Source organism: Sturnus vulgaris, chromosome 19 (genome assembly GCF_052056855.1).
Source record: "Sturnus vulgaris isolate bStuVul1 chromosome 19, bStuVul1.hap1, whole genome shotgun sequence".
Taxonomy (NCBI): domain Eukaryota; kingdom Metazoa; phylum Chordata; class Aves; order Passeriformes; family Sturnidae; genus Sturnus; species Sturnus vulgaris.
Genome location: NC_142261.1, coordinates 5,307,267 through 5,322,440, shown reverse-complemented (window position 1 = coordinate 5,322,440; position 15,174 = coordinate 5,307,267). Strand labels below are relative to the sequence as shown.

At 40.0% G+C, this 15,174-nt stretch overlaps 1 protein-coding gene and 1 long non-coding RNA gene across 10 annotated transcripts; one reads left to right on the top strand and one right to left on the bottom strand.

Moving 5' to 3' along the window:
- Nucleotides 1-49: 49 nt before the first annotated feature.
- Nucleotides 50-14,040, top strand: CHEK2 (checkpoint kinase 2). Of its 6 annotated transcripts, XM_014875014.2 has the most exons (16): nucleotides 50-458; nucleotides 1,443-1,697; nucleotides 2,215-2,339; nucleotides 2,603-2,750; nucleotides 3,503-3,593; nucleotides 4,547-4,655; nucleotides 5,695-5,748; nucleotides 6,304-6,365; nucleotides 6,818-6,917; nucleotides 7,367-7,453; nucleotides 8,174-8,337; nucleotides 8,549-8,664; nucleotides 9,975-10,060; nucleotides 12,219-12,299; nucleotides 12,872-12,960; nucleotides 13,271-14,040. In XM_014875014.2, exons 2-16 carry the CDS (start codon nucleotides 1,448-1,450, stop codon nucleotides 13,302-13,304), a joined length of 1,596 nt encoding a protein of 531 aa, XP_014730500.2. In that variant the 5' UTR covers nucleotides 50-458; nucleotides 1,443-1,447; the 3' UTR covers nucleotides 13,305-14,040. The 6 variants fall into 6 exon arrangements, 3 of the variants coding, with proteins under 3 accessions (XP_014730500.2, XP_088031996.1, XP_088031995.1); XR_015807630.1 differs by lacking the exon at nucleotides 13,271-14,040 and having other exon boundaries at nucleotides 8,549-8,684; nucleotides 12,872-13,100; XR_015807628.1 differs by lacking the exons at nucleotides 12,872-12,960; nucleotides 13,271-14,040 and adding an exon at nucleotides 8,951-9,088 and having other exon boundaries at nucleotides 8,549-8,684; nucleotides 12,219-12,267.
- On the bottom strand, nucleotides 2,735-14,928 carry LOC148221634 (uncharacterized). Of its 4 annotated transcripts, none has more exons than XR_015807631.1 (5): nucleotides 14,821-14,928; nucleotides 12,833-12,941; nucleotides 11,858-11,901; nucleotides 7,468-8,412; nucleotides 2,735-3,547 (listed from the first exon to the last, which is right to left on the bottom strand). It is a non-coding gene; the product is annotated as an uncharacterized LOC148221634 (long non-coding RNA). The 4 variants fall into 4 exon arrangements; XR_015807633.1 differs by having other exon boundaries at nucleotides 14,836-14,902; XR_015807632.1 differs by lacking the exon at nucleotides 14,821-14,928 and adding an exon at nucleotides 14,522-14,647.
- Nucleotides 14,929-15,174: the final 246 nt, after the last annotated feature.

Here is a 15,174-nt window from a genome sequence, read left to right as displayed (position 1 = left end):
CGGCCCCCGCGCGGGCCGCGCGCTCATTGGCTGCGCTCGGGGCGCGCGCGCGGCGCGCATGGCGGCCCCGGCCCGACGGCGCGAGCCCCGCGAGCCGTGAGTTCGGGTCCCGCTCCGGCCCGGCCGCTCCCTGCCCTCCCCTTTCCTGCCCTCCTCTCCCGCCCCGGGACAGGCTGCTCCTCGCTGCTTCTCCCGGGACGGGGCCGTAGCGCTCAGTGGGGACGGCGGGGCTGTTGGTACCGGTACCAGTCCGGGGCAGCAGTGTTCTGTCGGGCCGGGCTGGACCGGGCGCTCACTGCACGGGTGCCCGGCAGTGCCGCCCCTCAGCTCGGCCGCGCCGCTCCGCACCGTGTGAGGCGGCCGCTGGTGGCCCGACCCCGCCATCTGAGCCTTTCGAGGGAGGTTTAAGTTGGATACGAGGGAAAGCTTCTCTGCGGAAAGGGCTGCCCCGGTCAGAGGTGAGGTCACCATCCCTAGAGAGCTTCCACAGCTGTCTGGGTGTTGAACCGGGGACGGGGCCAGTGGTGGCATCGGCAGTGCCGGGGAAGCGGCTGGACTCGATGGCCTCTGTCTTTTCCAGCCCAGAGGGTTCCGTGATTCTGTTGTGTTTGCGGGCGCAGCCCTGGGCCTCGCCTATGAATTGTAGACCCGTAGCAAATGGGACGTGGGAGGAAACGCAGGAGCTCTTGTGGCTCTATGGCTCCTAATGAAGTAGAGCAAACCGGTAAGGAAAAGTTACATTGAACTATTTGGCAACCAGCTGAAAACCCGATGTACAGGTGGTAAGGCTGGAAGGCTCGCGGACCTTCCAGGAGCCCCGGTGAGCACTGATGTGCTGGAGGAAGCTGCCTGTAGGGGCAGGCTGGCGGGTGCAGCAATGAAGTGGAGAAGGAGGCAGCACAGGATGTGAATTTCCGGCTGTAACGGGGCAGGGAGATGCTGTTTCTTGTCACTGCCTGTACCAACAGCTGCCGGGGCTGTCGGGTCTGAATCTGGCAAAGTTTTGTACAGTGATTGTGTACGGGCGTGATAAATCTCTCGGGCACTTTCAAGAAAGCTTATTATTTCAAGAAAGTCATTATGTAGTTCTTACTCCTTTCAGTTTTTCTCTTTGTGTTGGGGGACCCGCTGTGGTCCCTTAGTCCGTGCGGGGATGCTCTGTCAGACCCAAAGTGAGCGCTGAAGTCTCCGGTAGCGATCCGGGAATGAGGGTTAGTTCTGCTGTCGAACCAGCAGAGGCCGCTCCACGTTGTCTTTCAAAAGGAAAACCATCCTTTCGCAAAAGTTCTGCAAAATTGCTGGGAATTTCTTTGGTTGGAACTTTTACTTCCTTGAGCCTGAGAATGGACTTGGACATTAATAGTACAGCGTGTGAGTGTTTGCTGGTTTGACTTTGATGTAGTAATTGCATTTTTTTTTTTTTTTTAATATTCTCTTTGAAGCCAACATGTCTCGAGAGACTGGCAGTGAAACACAGCAGTCACAGAGTGCCCAGCAGTCACAGAGTGGTACCTGTTCCTCTTCCAGTGGGTCACAGAGCACTAGTCAATCTTCCTTAAGTTCTGGGACTCTCAGTTCCTTGGACACTGTTCCCACTCAGGAGCTTCCGTCCATCCCTGAGGACCAGGAATCTGAAGAGCTGGTTCCTCAGCCTTGGGGTCGACTCTTTGCACTTGGAAAAGGTTTCATCAATTGTGGTATGTGCATGTTGTAATAAATCTCGGTTTCTTTGTAAGATCTCAGAAAAGTTCTGAGCAGCTTGCTGAAGAGCAGTCTCTTTTCATTTTCAAATTAGGTATAAGCAAATTTAGGTATGCAACTTTTTGCTATAATGTTTTATTCCATACTACGTCCCAGTGTTTACACTGAGTACTCGCATACACAGCTTCCATAGACTTTCAGAAATTCTGGGGTGTTCGTGTTCTTTGTTACATGCTTCATTTTTTTAAAATGTTATCGTTTCTTTTATTTAGTTGTATGTCTCTGTATTGCTGAAGGTGAACTGAGAAATACCACTGCTAAAGAGGGTAAAATTATTAAAGGATTTGACAAGGTGTGGTGCTTTGTATGAGCTAAGACAAACTTGTTTCTTTGGGAAGAATCTTGTCTCTGTTAACCTATTCATCACCATTTGGCATCATTCTGTAGTGCCATAGTTATTAACTTCCTGCAACATTGTCTTCTCTCTCTGCTGTACCTTCCCCTCTTCTGCAGACTGTGTGAATGAGGAGTACTGGTTTGGGAGAGACAAAAGCTGTGATTACAGTTTTTCTAAGCTGGGATTGTCTGAGACTGGCTTTTACCAAAACTATAGCAAGAAGCACTTCCGAATTTTCAGGGTAAGTGCAAAAAACATTAACACTCTGTCTATTTTGGCATAATTCAAAAAGAGACTTTGGGGCAGAGATCCTAAAAAAATCAAAGTATCTTCAGGGTTGACTCCTGTGACAAGACTCTTGGCAATGCTCCATTCATTTGGTTATGAAGTAACCTCATGGTCTCATTTCTTGAGTCAATAATAGTAAATTTCTCGTGTATCAAGTCTTTATTGTAAAGTCATTTGTTCTTTACTGTCATCTTCCCTATTTCTTTTCTCTTTGAGGAAATGGGTCCAAAAAATTCCTTTGTTGCCTACATTGAAGACCATAGTGCAAATGGGACATTTGTTAATAGAGAGCTCGTTGGAAAAGGGAAGAGGCTGCCACTGACACACAACTCTGAAATCTCATTGTCTGTACAGACCAATAAGGGTAAAATGTGCTTTAACTGAAGTAGATTTTTTTATGTATTGGCCAAGAGGCTGTTTCTGCATTGATTTGAGCATGTTTCTTGGGAGCTGAGCTGCTTCATGAGCACATCTCATTAATAGGTGTTTTAGTACTCAGATAAAAATTATCCATGTCCCTGTCAACCCCAGGAAAAAAAACTGAAAAAGAAAACTTGAAATCTGCATCAGGTAGCATCTTACTAGATTATGAACCTTTATAATTGTTTTCCTATTTTTGAAACACTTTTGGACTTCAGTAGCTGTGCATATGATGGTGGGAACAGGGGAAACAGACTATTCAAGAAAAATTGAAAAAAAACCCCCAGATACCTAACCAGACACTGCATAATAAATAGAAAATCCTCTTAAAAATGAACAGGGGCTGGGCTTTTGTTTCTTTGTCTTTGATTTTCCACTAAGATGCTGTCTTCTTGATTATTACTTATCTTTGATCTTTGCTGGGACATTCAAAATTTTGATTCTTTTGTCCTTAAATATAGTTAATTAGTTAAAGACTGTTGTGAATTTAATCCCAAAATGTAATTTTTTCAACAATAAGATCACCTTGCTAGCCCATAGCTGGTATAATTTATAGCATACATTTAGCTTTTCCTCTAGCAGGCAGTATTTTTTTATTTATATTGTTGACTATAAATGCTCATGAAACATAGCTGTTTGTTATAATAAAAATTTTAAACTTCGTAATAGGAAAATGATCTCCACTTGTCTTCCCAGTGTTTGTGTTTTCTGATCTTATGGTGGATGATCAGATGATGTTTCCTAAAGAATTCAGAGAGAAATACATCATGTCAAAGACTTTGGGAAGGTAAGCATCTTTCTTCCCTCAGTAGAAAGGATTGACTTCATTACCATTATCAGTATCTTGTGCTGGAATTATTACCATTATTAATTGAGCTGGTGTTTTAAAAGAAAAAAGGTGAAAAAGAAGATAACATGTGAATAAACATGTTTTTTACAACAATTGGCTTTATCTCTCTGTTTGGTTTGGGGTTTGGAAGCTACCACCAATTGCAAAAACTAGGTTTTGCTTAGGTTGGAGGTTTTTTTCTGTAGAAGGGAATGAAGTCTGTAAATTCTTAATGAGTTTTTAAAGTTTGTGTACTAATTTACTCAGTTATTGGAAGTAGAAGGAAGAGCTTTATTTCAGAATACAGCTTCCTACAATATCACTATTGAAGCCTTTAGACAAAAAGGAAACGAATTCTCCAGGAAAAAGGAGTGAGAAGTTATTTTAAATGGGGGCTGGTTTTTTTCTCTTTGGAAACAGTTGTCGGTGAAGAATTTGGACGTGAATAATTAAATAGAAACAAATCCAAGTGGAAAACAGAAGAATTTATTTTTGTAATATAATTGCTATTTATTAAAAATACAAGTATTGTCATATCTATTCCTCAGATTTGTGCAGTTCCGTTTAAGAGAACTCTTCCTAAGTTCTCCTAAATGCCTTTGCATGAAGGAAATGCTGACAGAGCTTCTCCTTCCTGTCTGCCAGTACTTTTGGTACAAATAGAGTAGCTGCTCTGCTTATTGCCTCCTGAATTTTGAATGAATGGCCCTTGACAACACTTGCTATTTAAATAGACTTTTTAACTCTTGACTATTTCCTGAGAAGTCCTGTAGACTTTAACTGTTGAATACTTCATCAGAACAGGCAGTGTGCCTTATTCAGAAAGTTAGAAAGCAGCCAGCTCCAAATTATGCTTTCATTTGCCTGCACTTGTTACACAGATTTTTGACAGAGCTGTGCTCTTGTTTCAGTGGTGCCTGTGGAGAAGTCAAACTGGCATTTGAGAAGAGCACGTGTAACAAAGTCGCAGTGAAAATCATCAATAAACGGAAGTTTGTGGCGAGTGGCCTGACAGAGGCAGTGAGTATTTTTGTTTGTCTGTCTGTCTGTCTTGGCCACCCTGCAGTGGAATATTTGGTCACTTCTCTGACTCTTCAGCTATCTTCAAATGAGGATTTTCTTACTTCATATCTTCTGTGTTTAATTTCAAAATGCTTTTCGTTGATGCACAGAATTCTGTAGGGAACGCTTGTATTTATTCCTTGAGCACATTCCATTAGGTTCATCATTTAGGACTGTTAATGGGATTATACAAAGGGTCTGTGGTGTCTTGTAGGGCTTGGTTTATGCCCTAAAATGCATCAAATAAACACATCATAGCCAGCAGAGTCTTGACCAAAAATGTACCAACTAAGCTAACTTTTTGGAATGCTCCATCATAATACATTTTAAGAAAATTGTTTGAAGCCTTTTGGGATGGGCTTTTCATGTTTCTAATGGCAGAAGCCAGAATTTGGAGAAGAGCAAAGACAACTGGCTCAAGATGCTGTTGTGAATTTTAATTACTAATATATGCCATTCTACAAAACAGACACAGGAGTATATCTGGAATGTTTTGTGTGGGTTAAGTTGTGTATTCCAAGATGATTGATTTGGATTGGAAGAAGAGCAAAAAGTCCTGCTGAGTTGATTTCATTAGTTGAGCCTAAGCCACAGATTTTAGAATCTGTTCAAGTATCTTGCAAAATAGGAGAGAGTGGCATGTAATTTTAGATTGACCCATTTGCAAAGCATCTTGGAGGGAGAAAAGCTGTTTAAATACAAGTATATAAGCAAAAAGATTTTTTTAAAATCTGGAAATTAGTTGAGGATTTCTAACCTGCAGTGAAATTAGATGTCAAGAGCAACATGAACTCTGACATTTAACGTGACAGAACTCTGTTTATTTAATTCACTGAAGGCACCTGATCATTTTATGGAAAAAAATTCTATGATGTGGTCACTTACATTGGCAAAAGGCATGAAATGATGTTTTTCCTGGTACTGTCTCTTATTTCTCGTATGTCTTATTCCAGAACAGCTCTGTCTTACCCAATATGGTATTTGATTCTTTTAATAGAACCCAGCTTTAAATATCAATACAGAAATTGAAATTTTGAAGAAAATAGATCATGTGAGTGTTCCTGTACATTTTTATTATTTTATGCTTCCTCCTGCATGTACTTGTTTAGTTTACTGACCTTAGTGTAGTAACGAAAGAAAAATTTTAGCCATTTAAAATGCGTTAAAGGAGACAGATAATTTTCCTTGTAAATTATTGAATGGGTATTTTTTTCTTTTTTTAAAGTATATTATATCCTAGCAGATCTGAGATTTTAAAGCTTTGATTAACTGAGATGTAAATTTGAGAGGAAACATTACAGGAAAAGTTTTAACCTGAGCCACTGTTGCAGAAAGTTTTCTTTGGTGCAAGTTTTTGTAAATGCTGTGAAAGAACTAAGTATAAAGATTAGTTTTCACTGGCAGTTTCTTGAATTTGTATCCCCTCTTTCCTCTGCATGTAATATAGATAAAATATTGAGGGTGTGGTCTGGGGTGCTGGCAAGTCACTTGTGTTAAGTGTAAGTTTAAGTGATCTGGTTTGAAATACTGAAATAAGAGCTTTAGGATTAATTTTTACAAATTATTCTATTTTGTGTGTCTCTGTTTTTGTTCCCTTTTCTATTAGCCTTGCTTAATCAAGATTAAAAATTTCTTTGAAGCAGAGGATTACTACATTGTTTTGGAACTGTAAGTAACCTGTTTGAAATAAATGCATACAATGAAATTTTCTTTTCATAGCCACAATGAACTGTGGAGCTTTTGCTTGTTTTATTTTGTTTTCTTTTTGCTGGCCTCCACTGTTCTCTGAAACCTTTGTAAGATTAGGAGCTGGGATAACCAGGAGAAATCATCCTTTTATTCCTGGATATTGTTTGCTCTGCTGCTGTGGTAGATTGCTGCTTTTTTTCTTTTTTTGAGCTCATAAGAGGGGGTTGATCAAAAATCATGTAACAACTCCCAGTGAAGACTCAAGAGATTGACCTTAACTCAGCCATGCCTGTGGTGTGTTTAGAATATTGCTCACTCATTTTCAGAAATATATTCTTTTTCTATAGCCAGAATAGCCAGATGTTTTGGTCTTAGTCTTGTCTAATCTTTTGGAAGTTATATATTGGCTTGTTAACCTGCATTTGTTTTAGGATGGAAGGAGGAGAACTGTATGACAGAGTGTCAAGGCCAATCAAGATGAAAGAAGATACCTGCAAGTTGTACTTTTATCAGATGCTGCTGGCAGTAAAGGTACATAATCGTGAATTCTACAAAAAGAAGTCAATAAGATGAGTTTTTCTGTCACTTGTCATTGCTGAAACCCTTGCAAGGAATCAGCACAGCGTTCTTAACAAGTTGGTTTAACAAGACAGAGACAGAAAAGCAGAATTCCTACAAGGGTGACACAGAATGTGGGTCTGCACATTGCACTGAGATTTGACATTTGAAGCATGATGATTTCTAAGGTGGTTTTTTGTTTCTTTGTGATGGTGTTTTGGTGTGAGTTTTTTTGTTTTGTTTTATTTTCATTTTGTTTTTTTTTAAGGGAGAGTCACATGTTGGGGAGCTTTAAATGTATGCCTGCCTCTTACACAGTCATTTCAGTTATTATGCCATTGCCATGAGAAAAAACGGAAAGCTTACATTTTAAAGCAAGTTAATAGTCTGATTTCCTTAATTGCCCATCTGTGTGTATTTAGTATCTTCATGACAATGGAATTATCCACCGAGATCTAAAGCCAGAAAATGTGCTACTTTCATCTTCTGAAGAGATATGTCTTATAAAGGTAAGGAAACTTACATTTCTTGTTAATGGAGAGATTTGGGAGTGTTCCTTCACATTCTTCTTGATATTTCATTAAGCATAGGCAAAAAGATATTATGGAATTAGTCATACAAACCATGAAGTAACTTAAAACATAGACTTTTTTTTCTTTTTCATAATTGTACTTTTACTTTTAACCCATATTTCAACCCATACACTGCATCTATAATTTCAAATGTCAATGTTATTTTTCCCCAATAAAATCTAAATTCTTGAATTACAGACAGCATTCCCACAAATGTCCAAGCTGTATGGTGACAGGGATTTTTTGTTGTTTTGGTTTTTTTGTGGGGGGAATTAGGGTTGTGGATTTTCTTTTGTATTGTTGTTTTTTTTCTCCCAGAGAAAGCATTGAATATACTTCAATGCTAAATGCTTATTTTTCACAAAAACTCTTCTACTAGGCTACAACACCTTTATTCTGTAGTTGTCCATTTATATCCAAATCTGAGAGTACTTGTTGCTAGTGTAAAGTGTGATCCTTTGTCACATCTCTCCCTCTTCCTCCTCTCCCATTCTCACTTAATAATGTTTGGGGTGACTTCTGTTCATAGTCATGTACTGGAGCTTGGCTTGGAAGGAAGAAACTGAATGCTACCTCCTGATGTATGTCTACAATATGATGTGTTCTAGTACAGTCCATCCTAATATGTAATGTGGTGTTACCATTTTTAAATACAAGATTACAGATTTTGGACAATCCAAGATTCTTGGAGAAGCTTCTCTTATGAAAACATTATGTGGTACTCCCATGTATCTTGCTCCTGAGGTTCTAAATTCACTTGGGACTGCTGGATACAGCCGAGCTGTGGACTGCTGGAGTTTAGGAGTTATTCTTTTTGTATGGTAAGATATTGTGTAGATGTACCTTCACTGGGCAGTCTTTGACATACATGGCTTGAGACTTGGCAACTTCAGTGTCTATATAAGGAAGAGTAAAAGTGAGTTTAAAACTCTACAATAAAAACACTACAATAGCAGATGCCTTAAAATGTGTGATGTCAGTGTTTCATTTGCAATGATAAATTGTGTTAATAAACTTTTTTCTTTTATACAGCTTGTGTGGATATCCACCATTCAATGAGCAAAACACTCAACTCTCTCTGAAAGACCAAATCACTCATGGAAAATACACTTTCATTGCTAAAGAATGGAAGCATGTGTCAGACATGGGTATGACTCCAGCACAGTGGGTAGTAAAATATCGACCTCTTTTCTTGTAGTTTTTGTTTTCCTTTGTCCTCCTTTCAGTTGCATGGCACATTGTCTGTTAATATGTTTAGTTTTTAAACTAATATATTAAGAATATATTTTTTAAGTTCATAGTTAAGGCATTAGAGCACATACTTTATTATTGAAGAGATTTTTAGTAGTATTTAGCATAATTAACCACACAAGTATAGAATTTATGGGCACATCTGTTTCTCCTCTTTTCACTTTTTCTTCTGACTTTATCAAGCTGGTCTACAGACTTTGCCTAAAGATTCTTCAAGTGTTGTACCAAAAATACCAGGAATTTAAGGAATACGAGTTAGAATTCCAAAAAACAAACGTTCCAAGAGAGTCCTTTCATGGTGCTAGTCTTTGAGCTGAAAGTGTAAGTCATATTTGAGGAATCATCTATTATATTTGGCCCACTGTAAGTGAAAGTAGTCTGTGAAACAGAGTTTTTGCATAGCAAACTAAAATGATAATTACTGTCTGTGTGCTTTTAGTTTTCCAGGACATTTTATATGCACAAAATAATTGTACTATTTACCTTGGACACGTCTTTGTATGTGCAGAGGAGTTTCTAATAAATGATGTAGTGATCCTTTGTCTAATAAACTCCTTCCTGAATAGTTTGAAGCTTATTCAATAATAAGTCAGACATTCATGAGAATGTACAATCTTAACATAATTTCCATAGTCCTACTAGTATGTATTCAGAATAATCTGATCAAATGCAAAGTAAATCTTGCTGAAATTTCTTTATGGGAGATTTGGAGTAATAAAAATAAATGCCATATTTTTCACAGTGTCTAGTAAGCAGTTTCCTAAGAAGGTGAAAGTTTGAGATTATGTTGAGCATATATGTGTATGTCCTGTCTCTTCTTTCCCACCTTCCCAGATGGATAATCTGCTTTCCAAGACACTGTATACCAGGATAAATTTAGCTGTCTCTGATTTTCCACAGTAGAACTGAAGCTTTTAGGGAAGTGCTGAGCCTCCTGTGCATGCTCAGGACATAAATTGTGTACATGCTAAATATATCTATGGGTAATTCTGGTATCCTGACAAGTACTGAGTTGTGTGCATGTGAAGGAAAGATGGTTGCAGTCTGCAGCCCCTTCTCATGCATAGAAAAAAGAGAAGTGATCTGCCCAGCCTGCATTTTGTGCATTGTTCTGAAGGGATGCAAGTCACATGTAGTTTTGGTGTAGGCATGTTGCAGATAATGAATGTATTGATCACATGCCAACCAGCTCATTTTATTGTCTTAGCTCTGGATCTTGTGAAGAAGCTGTTAGTAGTGGATCCAAGCAAACGTCTTACCACAGAGGAAGCCTTAGAGCATCCTTGGCTTCAGGTATGAATTGAGTTTTAACTGAAAGCTGAGTTATTTGGGGGATAACTTGTTGATGTCTTATGTTTTCAAAGATTTAGTCCCTGTAGAGGGACTGCAAAAGCAGCATGGAGTAGTCTCTTGAATACCTTCTTTCAATACAACAAGCAGCTTCTGCATCCTTTCTGAGACACCTCTTCCCAGAACTGTTTCATGTGTGAGGATCAAGATGTGTTTTTAGAGCCCAAGTCTGCCTGTGGTTCTGGTAGGATGGATCTCTCCTTCCGAGCATTGTAACAGAGCCCCATTTCCTCAGAAGTTTGTGTGGTCAGGCCGTGCAGAGTTTGTTTCTGGCAAGCATCCAATACTACTTGGATTTTACTCTGCTGTGTAGGAATAAGTGTCCCTGCTTTGGGAACCCTCTGAGTAGGAATTGATGGTTTCCCTGTCTCCTGTTACAGTCTAATTAGATTTGAGAGGGATAGCCTTTAGGTGTTTTTTTTCTTCATTTTGGCAGAGGTGCCCACTGGATCTATGACTTTCTTGAATATTTTTGCTTGAAGAGGCTGAAAAATGTCACCCAGCCTACATCTGAGCTGTGCTGCAGGTTCTGTTTATTCACACCAAGCACAATGCTGTTCCTGTTCCCCCACTGGGAATGGGAGAGTTTCAGTTGCTTTAGTAAAGAGCATAAGAAACAGAGGGGAAGCAAGGGAGTATCCCTCAGTGCTCAACAGCTGATAGTGTTCTGAGACAAAAAACATGTGTGGATGACTCTTTTTAAAGTGATTAACTTGTTTTGATTATGCTCCTGAGCATCAGGAAACATTTCCTGGCATTCATGGATTTTACTTACTGTAGTTTTGTGTGTAACATCTACAGTGAGTTAATCAGATATAGATTCTTACATTTGAATTATAAATCCGAGCAGAAAAAGTTATTCAGAAACCATGAAACATTGATTTTAAAAATCGCTGGTCTGCATAAGGGGAAATAGATGACTGATTTAGACTTAGCTAAGAATTTAAGATATTTCCAAACTCAAGTCGTTATTAACTTGATTATATATTCCATGTAAGGACATCTCTTACTGTTAAGTTTAATACTGAAGACAGGACAGAAGGTTCCAGAAAACATCATAGGCACCAATCCAGATGTCATCTAGCACTCAGCTGCTGTTCTTTGAACTGTTTCCCTTCAGGGGCTGTTATTAAGAGTGTCAGGTGTTCACAGGTGATGTAGACTGCCTGCTTGGAAGGCCAGCGTCCAGCATGTTCAATTCTAGATATCACACACGTGGAATACCACCAAAAGAGCTCCTGGGTCCTGTTACTGTGACTAGTGAGGAGTTACTGGCTCCTCTCTCCCTCTTGTGTTGTCTGGAAGTATCAACTTTACAAGTCAGCAGGAAAAAACACATTTTCTCTGTTACCAGCTGATGCCTGTTAGCCCTCTGGTGATTTTGGGGACACTAGGGAATTTTTCAGATACTAGAAGTAAGCATGTTCTGCAGATCTATTTAAACTAGGAATGTTTTCAAATTAGTGTTTTCAAAACAAGTTGTTTACTCCATTCTTTGTCTAAATCTACAACTTTAAAACTTGTTGAGCTGCGTAAACCTAAGCACTGCTCAGAGGAAATGTCTTACCTGTATTTACTTAATAAAACATTTCTTAAAGGCATATAAACAATTAATTGCTGTTTCTGCCTCTGAAATCTTCACTGGAGTCTTTTGAATGGCACAAAATTAGTTTGGTTGCATGCTGAAGAAAAAACTTTGTTTTTTGTGTTTGTCTTTGGAAATGGAAAAATATTTCTTACCTTATCCATCAATTCAAATGTAGCCACAATCAAATCAGGTGACACTGGAAGAGAAAAATAAGTCAAAATTCTATATAAAATTAAATGGATATTCAGGTCAAAGCCTTTTTGTAGCACTTAAGAATGGTTAAATTAAATAAAGGAGATACTGCAATACCCCATTGCTTAGGAAAAGGACCCTCTCTACTGCCTTCACCTAAAAAAACTCAATTAAAACAGCTGAAATCCTTAGGAGCTCAATGACCTTTATTTCTAATTGTCTCTAGCAGTGAATGTCCCATTCACTTCTCTTTGGGTTTCCCAATCTTTGCTTTTCCCTTAAATATTCTATATCCTACTTAGATGCTGGTTTTTTTTGCAGGATGAGGATATGAAAACTACATTTCAACAGCTACTTGCTCAGACATGTACCAATATGAATCCACCAGAAACGTCAGAAATGGTATGTGTTTGAAGATTAATATTTGATGCACAGAGAAACTAGGTTTTGAAGTAATCTTTAAGAAGAAAATCAGTTAATTTTGAGAGTTTAGAGAAATGTACCCTTGGGCTGTATGTGGCAGCCTCCTGGTTAGTTTTGCTTCCTGAGGAGCAGCAATGGATTTCCATGCTTTGTCAATACTTTGTTTAAATGTATAGAAACACTTGCCTAGGCTTTAAAGATTATTTCTATATTTAGAATAAAATTGTTGAATGTATGGGGGTTTTTTTTAATGTATCCAAGTCACTAATGTTTACTATTCAAGTGAAAATTCTCATGCTGGTGCAAGCTTAGGATTGTGCTATTTATCCCCAGATGCTATTTAGGAAAATTGTGAACAGTAGCTGTTTCAAGCTGGGAGCAATGTCTTATATGAGAACCATGAAATATAATTAGATAGATCTTGGGAGAGAAACATGGGTTAGGCATGCTGCTTTTTTGGTCACACTGTCCAACACCTTTGGAGCAAGCAGAGTAGTCAGGTTCTGCCTTACCTGGTTTCCTGGAGCCACCCTCCTGTGTTTTTCTTCCAGCCAACCACAACAAGAAAGCGTCTCCATGAAAATGAGGAAGAATATGGCTCTGCTAAGCGTGCTGTTCCTTCTACATCTCAGAAAATGAGGTGAAAAGGAAGAGAAAATCACTTTGTTAATGATAGCTTTTTTATGGAAAGCAGAATTTTTTATTAAGAAAAATCTTAATAATGGAATAAACTGTTGAAGATGTATAATTTCCAAATAAAAATAACTTTGTAAGACTGAAGTGACTGCTGTGCATGCATAAGAATCTGCACAATGAGTCATGTTCTAGTCCATCCATCTGTCTGACTCAAGGAAAGTATCAGAAAAACTCTTGAACTAAGTTATTAACAATTTTTTAGGCTAGCTTCATCCCCACCTACATTCTCTGTTTTTTTCTTTTCCAATTTCTAGGTTAGGCATGGAAATGCTTAGTCCTAACAGATAAAGAAGGAATACTAAACTTGCTGAACTTTTGCCTGAGACAGAGCATTACCTGACACAATGCTGCCCACAGACCTCTGAGGACACTTAGACTACTCAGTTCAGATGTAAAACTTCTGATGGAGCTTGAGGTGCTCTGGGCTTCAGGTAAAGCTCCACAGTAAATGCTGGACTGGCAGACTCACAGCATTGTGCCCTGGCATGGGGCTGATTGGCTTCCAAAGCAACAATTGCCATCTGCATGGTTTTTAACGTGTGTGTACAATGTTTATTTCCCAGAGGAGGGATGAGTAAGAGGAAACATGATAACAAGAGATGAAATGAAGATGTATAAATTCCTGTCAGGGAAGAACTAGGAATTGAACTGAGAGAGAACTTGCTTGCCTGTTAGGTGAAAATTTTGAACTGTATGGCTCTTACTAAAGGATTATTGATTTCATTACTGACTGAAAGAACACTTTAGTAACTCTGTTCTCCAGCATGCGTCTTCTGAAAAGTTAAAGGAATCTACTCTAAGTTGACTTGTAAAGAATAAAGCCTAATGCATTATGGAATAAACCATGTCAGGTAGGAATTAAGATATTAATGAGTTACATTTCCTATATGTGCCCATTGCAGAGATCTTGTGTGTTTTGATGTATTTGACATTAACCAATGTTAATGATAAAATGTTGATTCTTGTGCATTGATGCCTTTCTTATTGGATTGGATAGAGAAACATCCTTGGGCATCTGGATGGAAACAATTCCACTGGTTCCAGTCCATTCCAGATACCCTGGGGTGATAGAACAAAGGTGTGTCTGCCCTTTTGGTGCAAATCTGTCACTGGCACATCCTCAGAGAGTTCTGGTGCTTACTGTAGCTCATATGAAGTAGAAGGGAACACTGAGCTGTCATTTGCTACATAAAAGAATCAAAGGATGCAGCGTGTTTGGGCCAGATTTGTGTCCTGGGGTACTGCAAAAACTGATACCTTTGGGCTTTGGTTACCAGTTACTTTAAAAAGACCTGCATCATTGCCGATGAGAAGGTAATTCCCTAGCTCCTACTTACACTTTAGATTTGGTTTTAGATAGAAATAGAAAACTTCTATAATTCATTCCTCCATCTTATTTTACATCCCACAGTTGTTAGATAATCAGTAACTGCTTTGCTTGGGTCCTTTCCCTGGGTCCTAAGACCAAGAGCTGCTTTCCAATGACGTCCTAAATTTGATCTTACTCATTTGATGGGAGATCTTTGGGCTGTTGGCCATGTGTTCATCATTTGATTGCAGAAAGCTTTCTCAAGTTCTAGACTCTTTTTTTCTACGGAAGAGTAAGTGAAGTGGTATCCAATTTTCACCTGGATAAGAAATTATTATCACTTACTATCCGCAGCACAAGAGCCTTTGGCATAATCCATTTAGTTCATTCTAAGAGGCCGAATGGGTTACAGGAGTTGGAAGACTTGGGTTAACCTTAGTGCTGAGGCTCGCTGTGCCTGGCCAGTGCGGTGTCATAAGTAACCAGCATCCCCACCTGCGCTCCGCTTACTCTCGAGCTCCGGCTGCCGCTGCTTTGGGGCGACCGTCCCCCACCCGTACGGCGACAGAGCGACGCTGGAGCTGCATCCTCCGTGAGGACGGAGCTCGTCCGAGAGGCGCCCGCTGTTCTTGCCGGAGTCCGCAGAGGTGCGGCCGAGCGACTGCCCCGGGCCCGGGGCTGGCGGGGCCGGGGGAGCCCGGGCGGCAGCCGCAGGACGTCCGGCGCGGGCCCGGCGCCGTCGGGCGGGGGTGCCCGGGGTCCAGGCGGAGCCCAGCCCCGGGGCGGGGCCGGGGCAGTGCGGGTCCCACTCAGCCGGGCCCGGAACGTGGCGCCGGGGGCCGGAGCGGG

Excerpts from the sequence above, each read along its gene's own strand:
- CHEK2 (XM_014875014.2), top strand. The coding sequence starts at position 1,448 with ATGTCTCGAGAGACTGGCAGTGAAACACAGCAGTCACAGAGTGCCCAG. Across the intron at positions 2,340-2,602 it reads AGCACTTCCGAATTTTCAGG|GAAATGGGTCCAAAAAATTC; the intron begins GTAAGTGCAAAA and ends TTTCTCTTTGAG. Across the intron at positions 6,918-7,366 it reads AGATGCTGCTGGCAGTAAAG|TATCTTCATGACAATGGAAT; the intron begins GTACATAATCGT and ends GTGTGTATTTAG.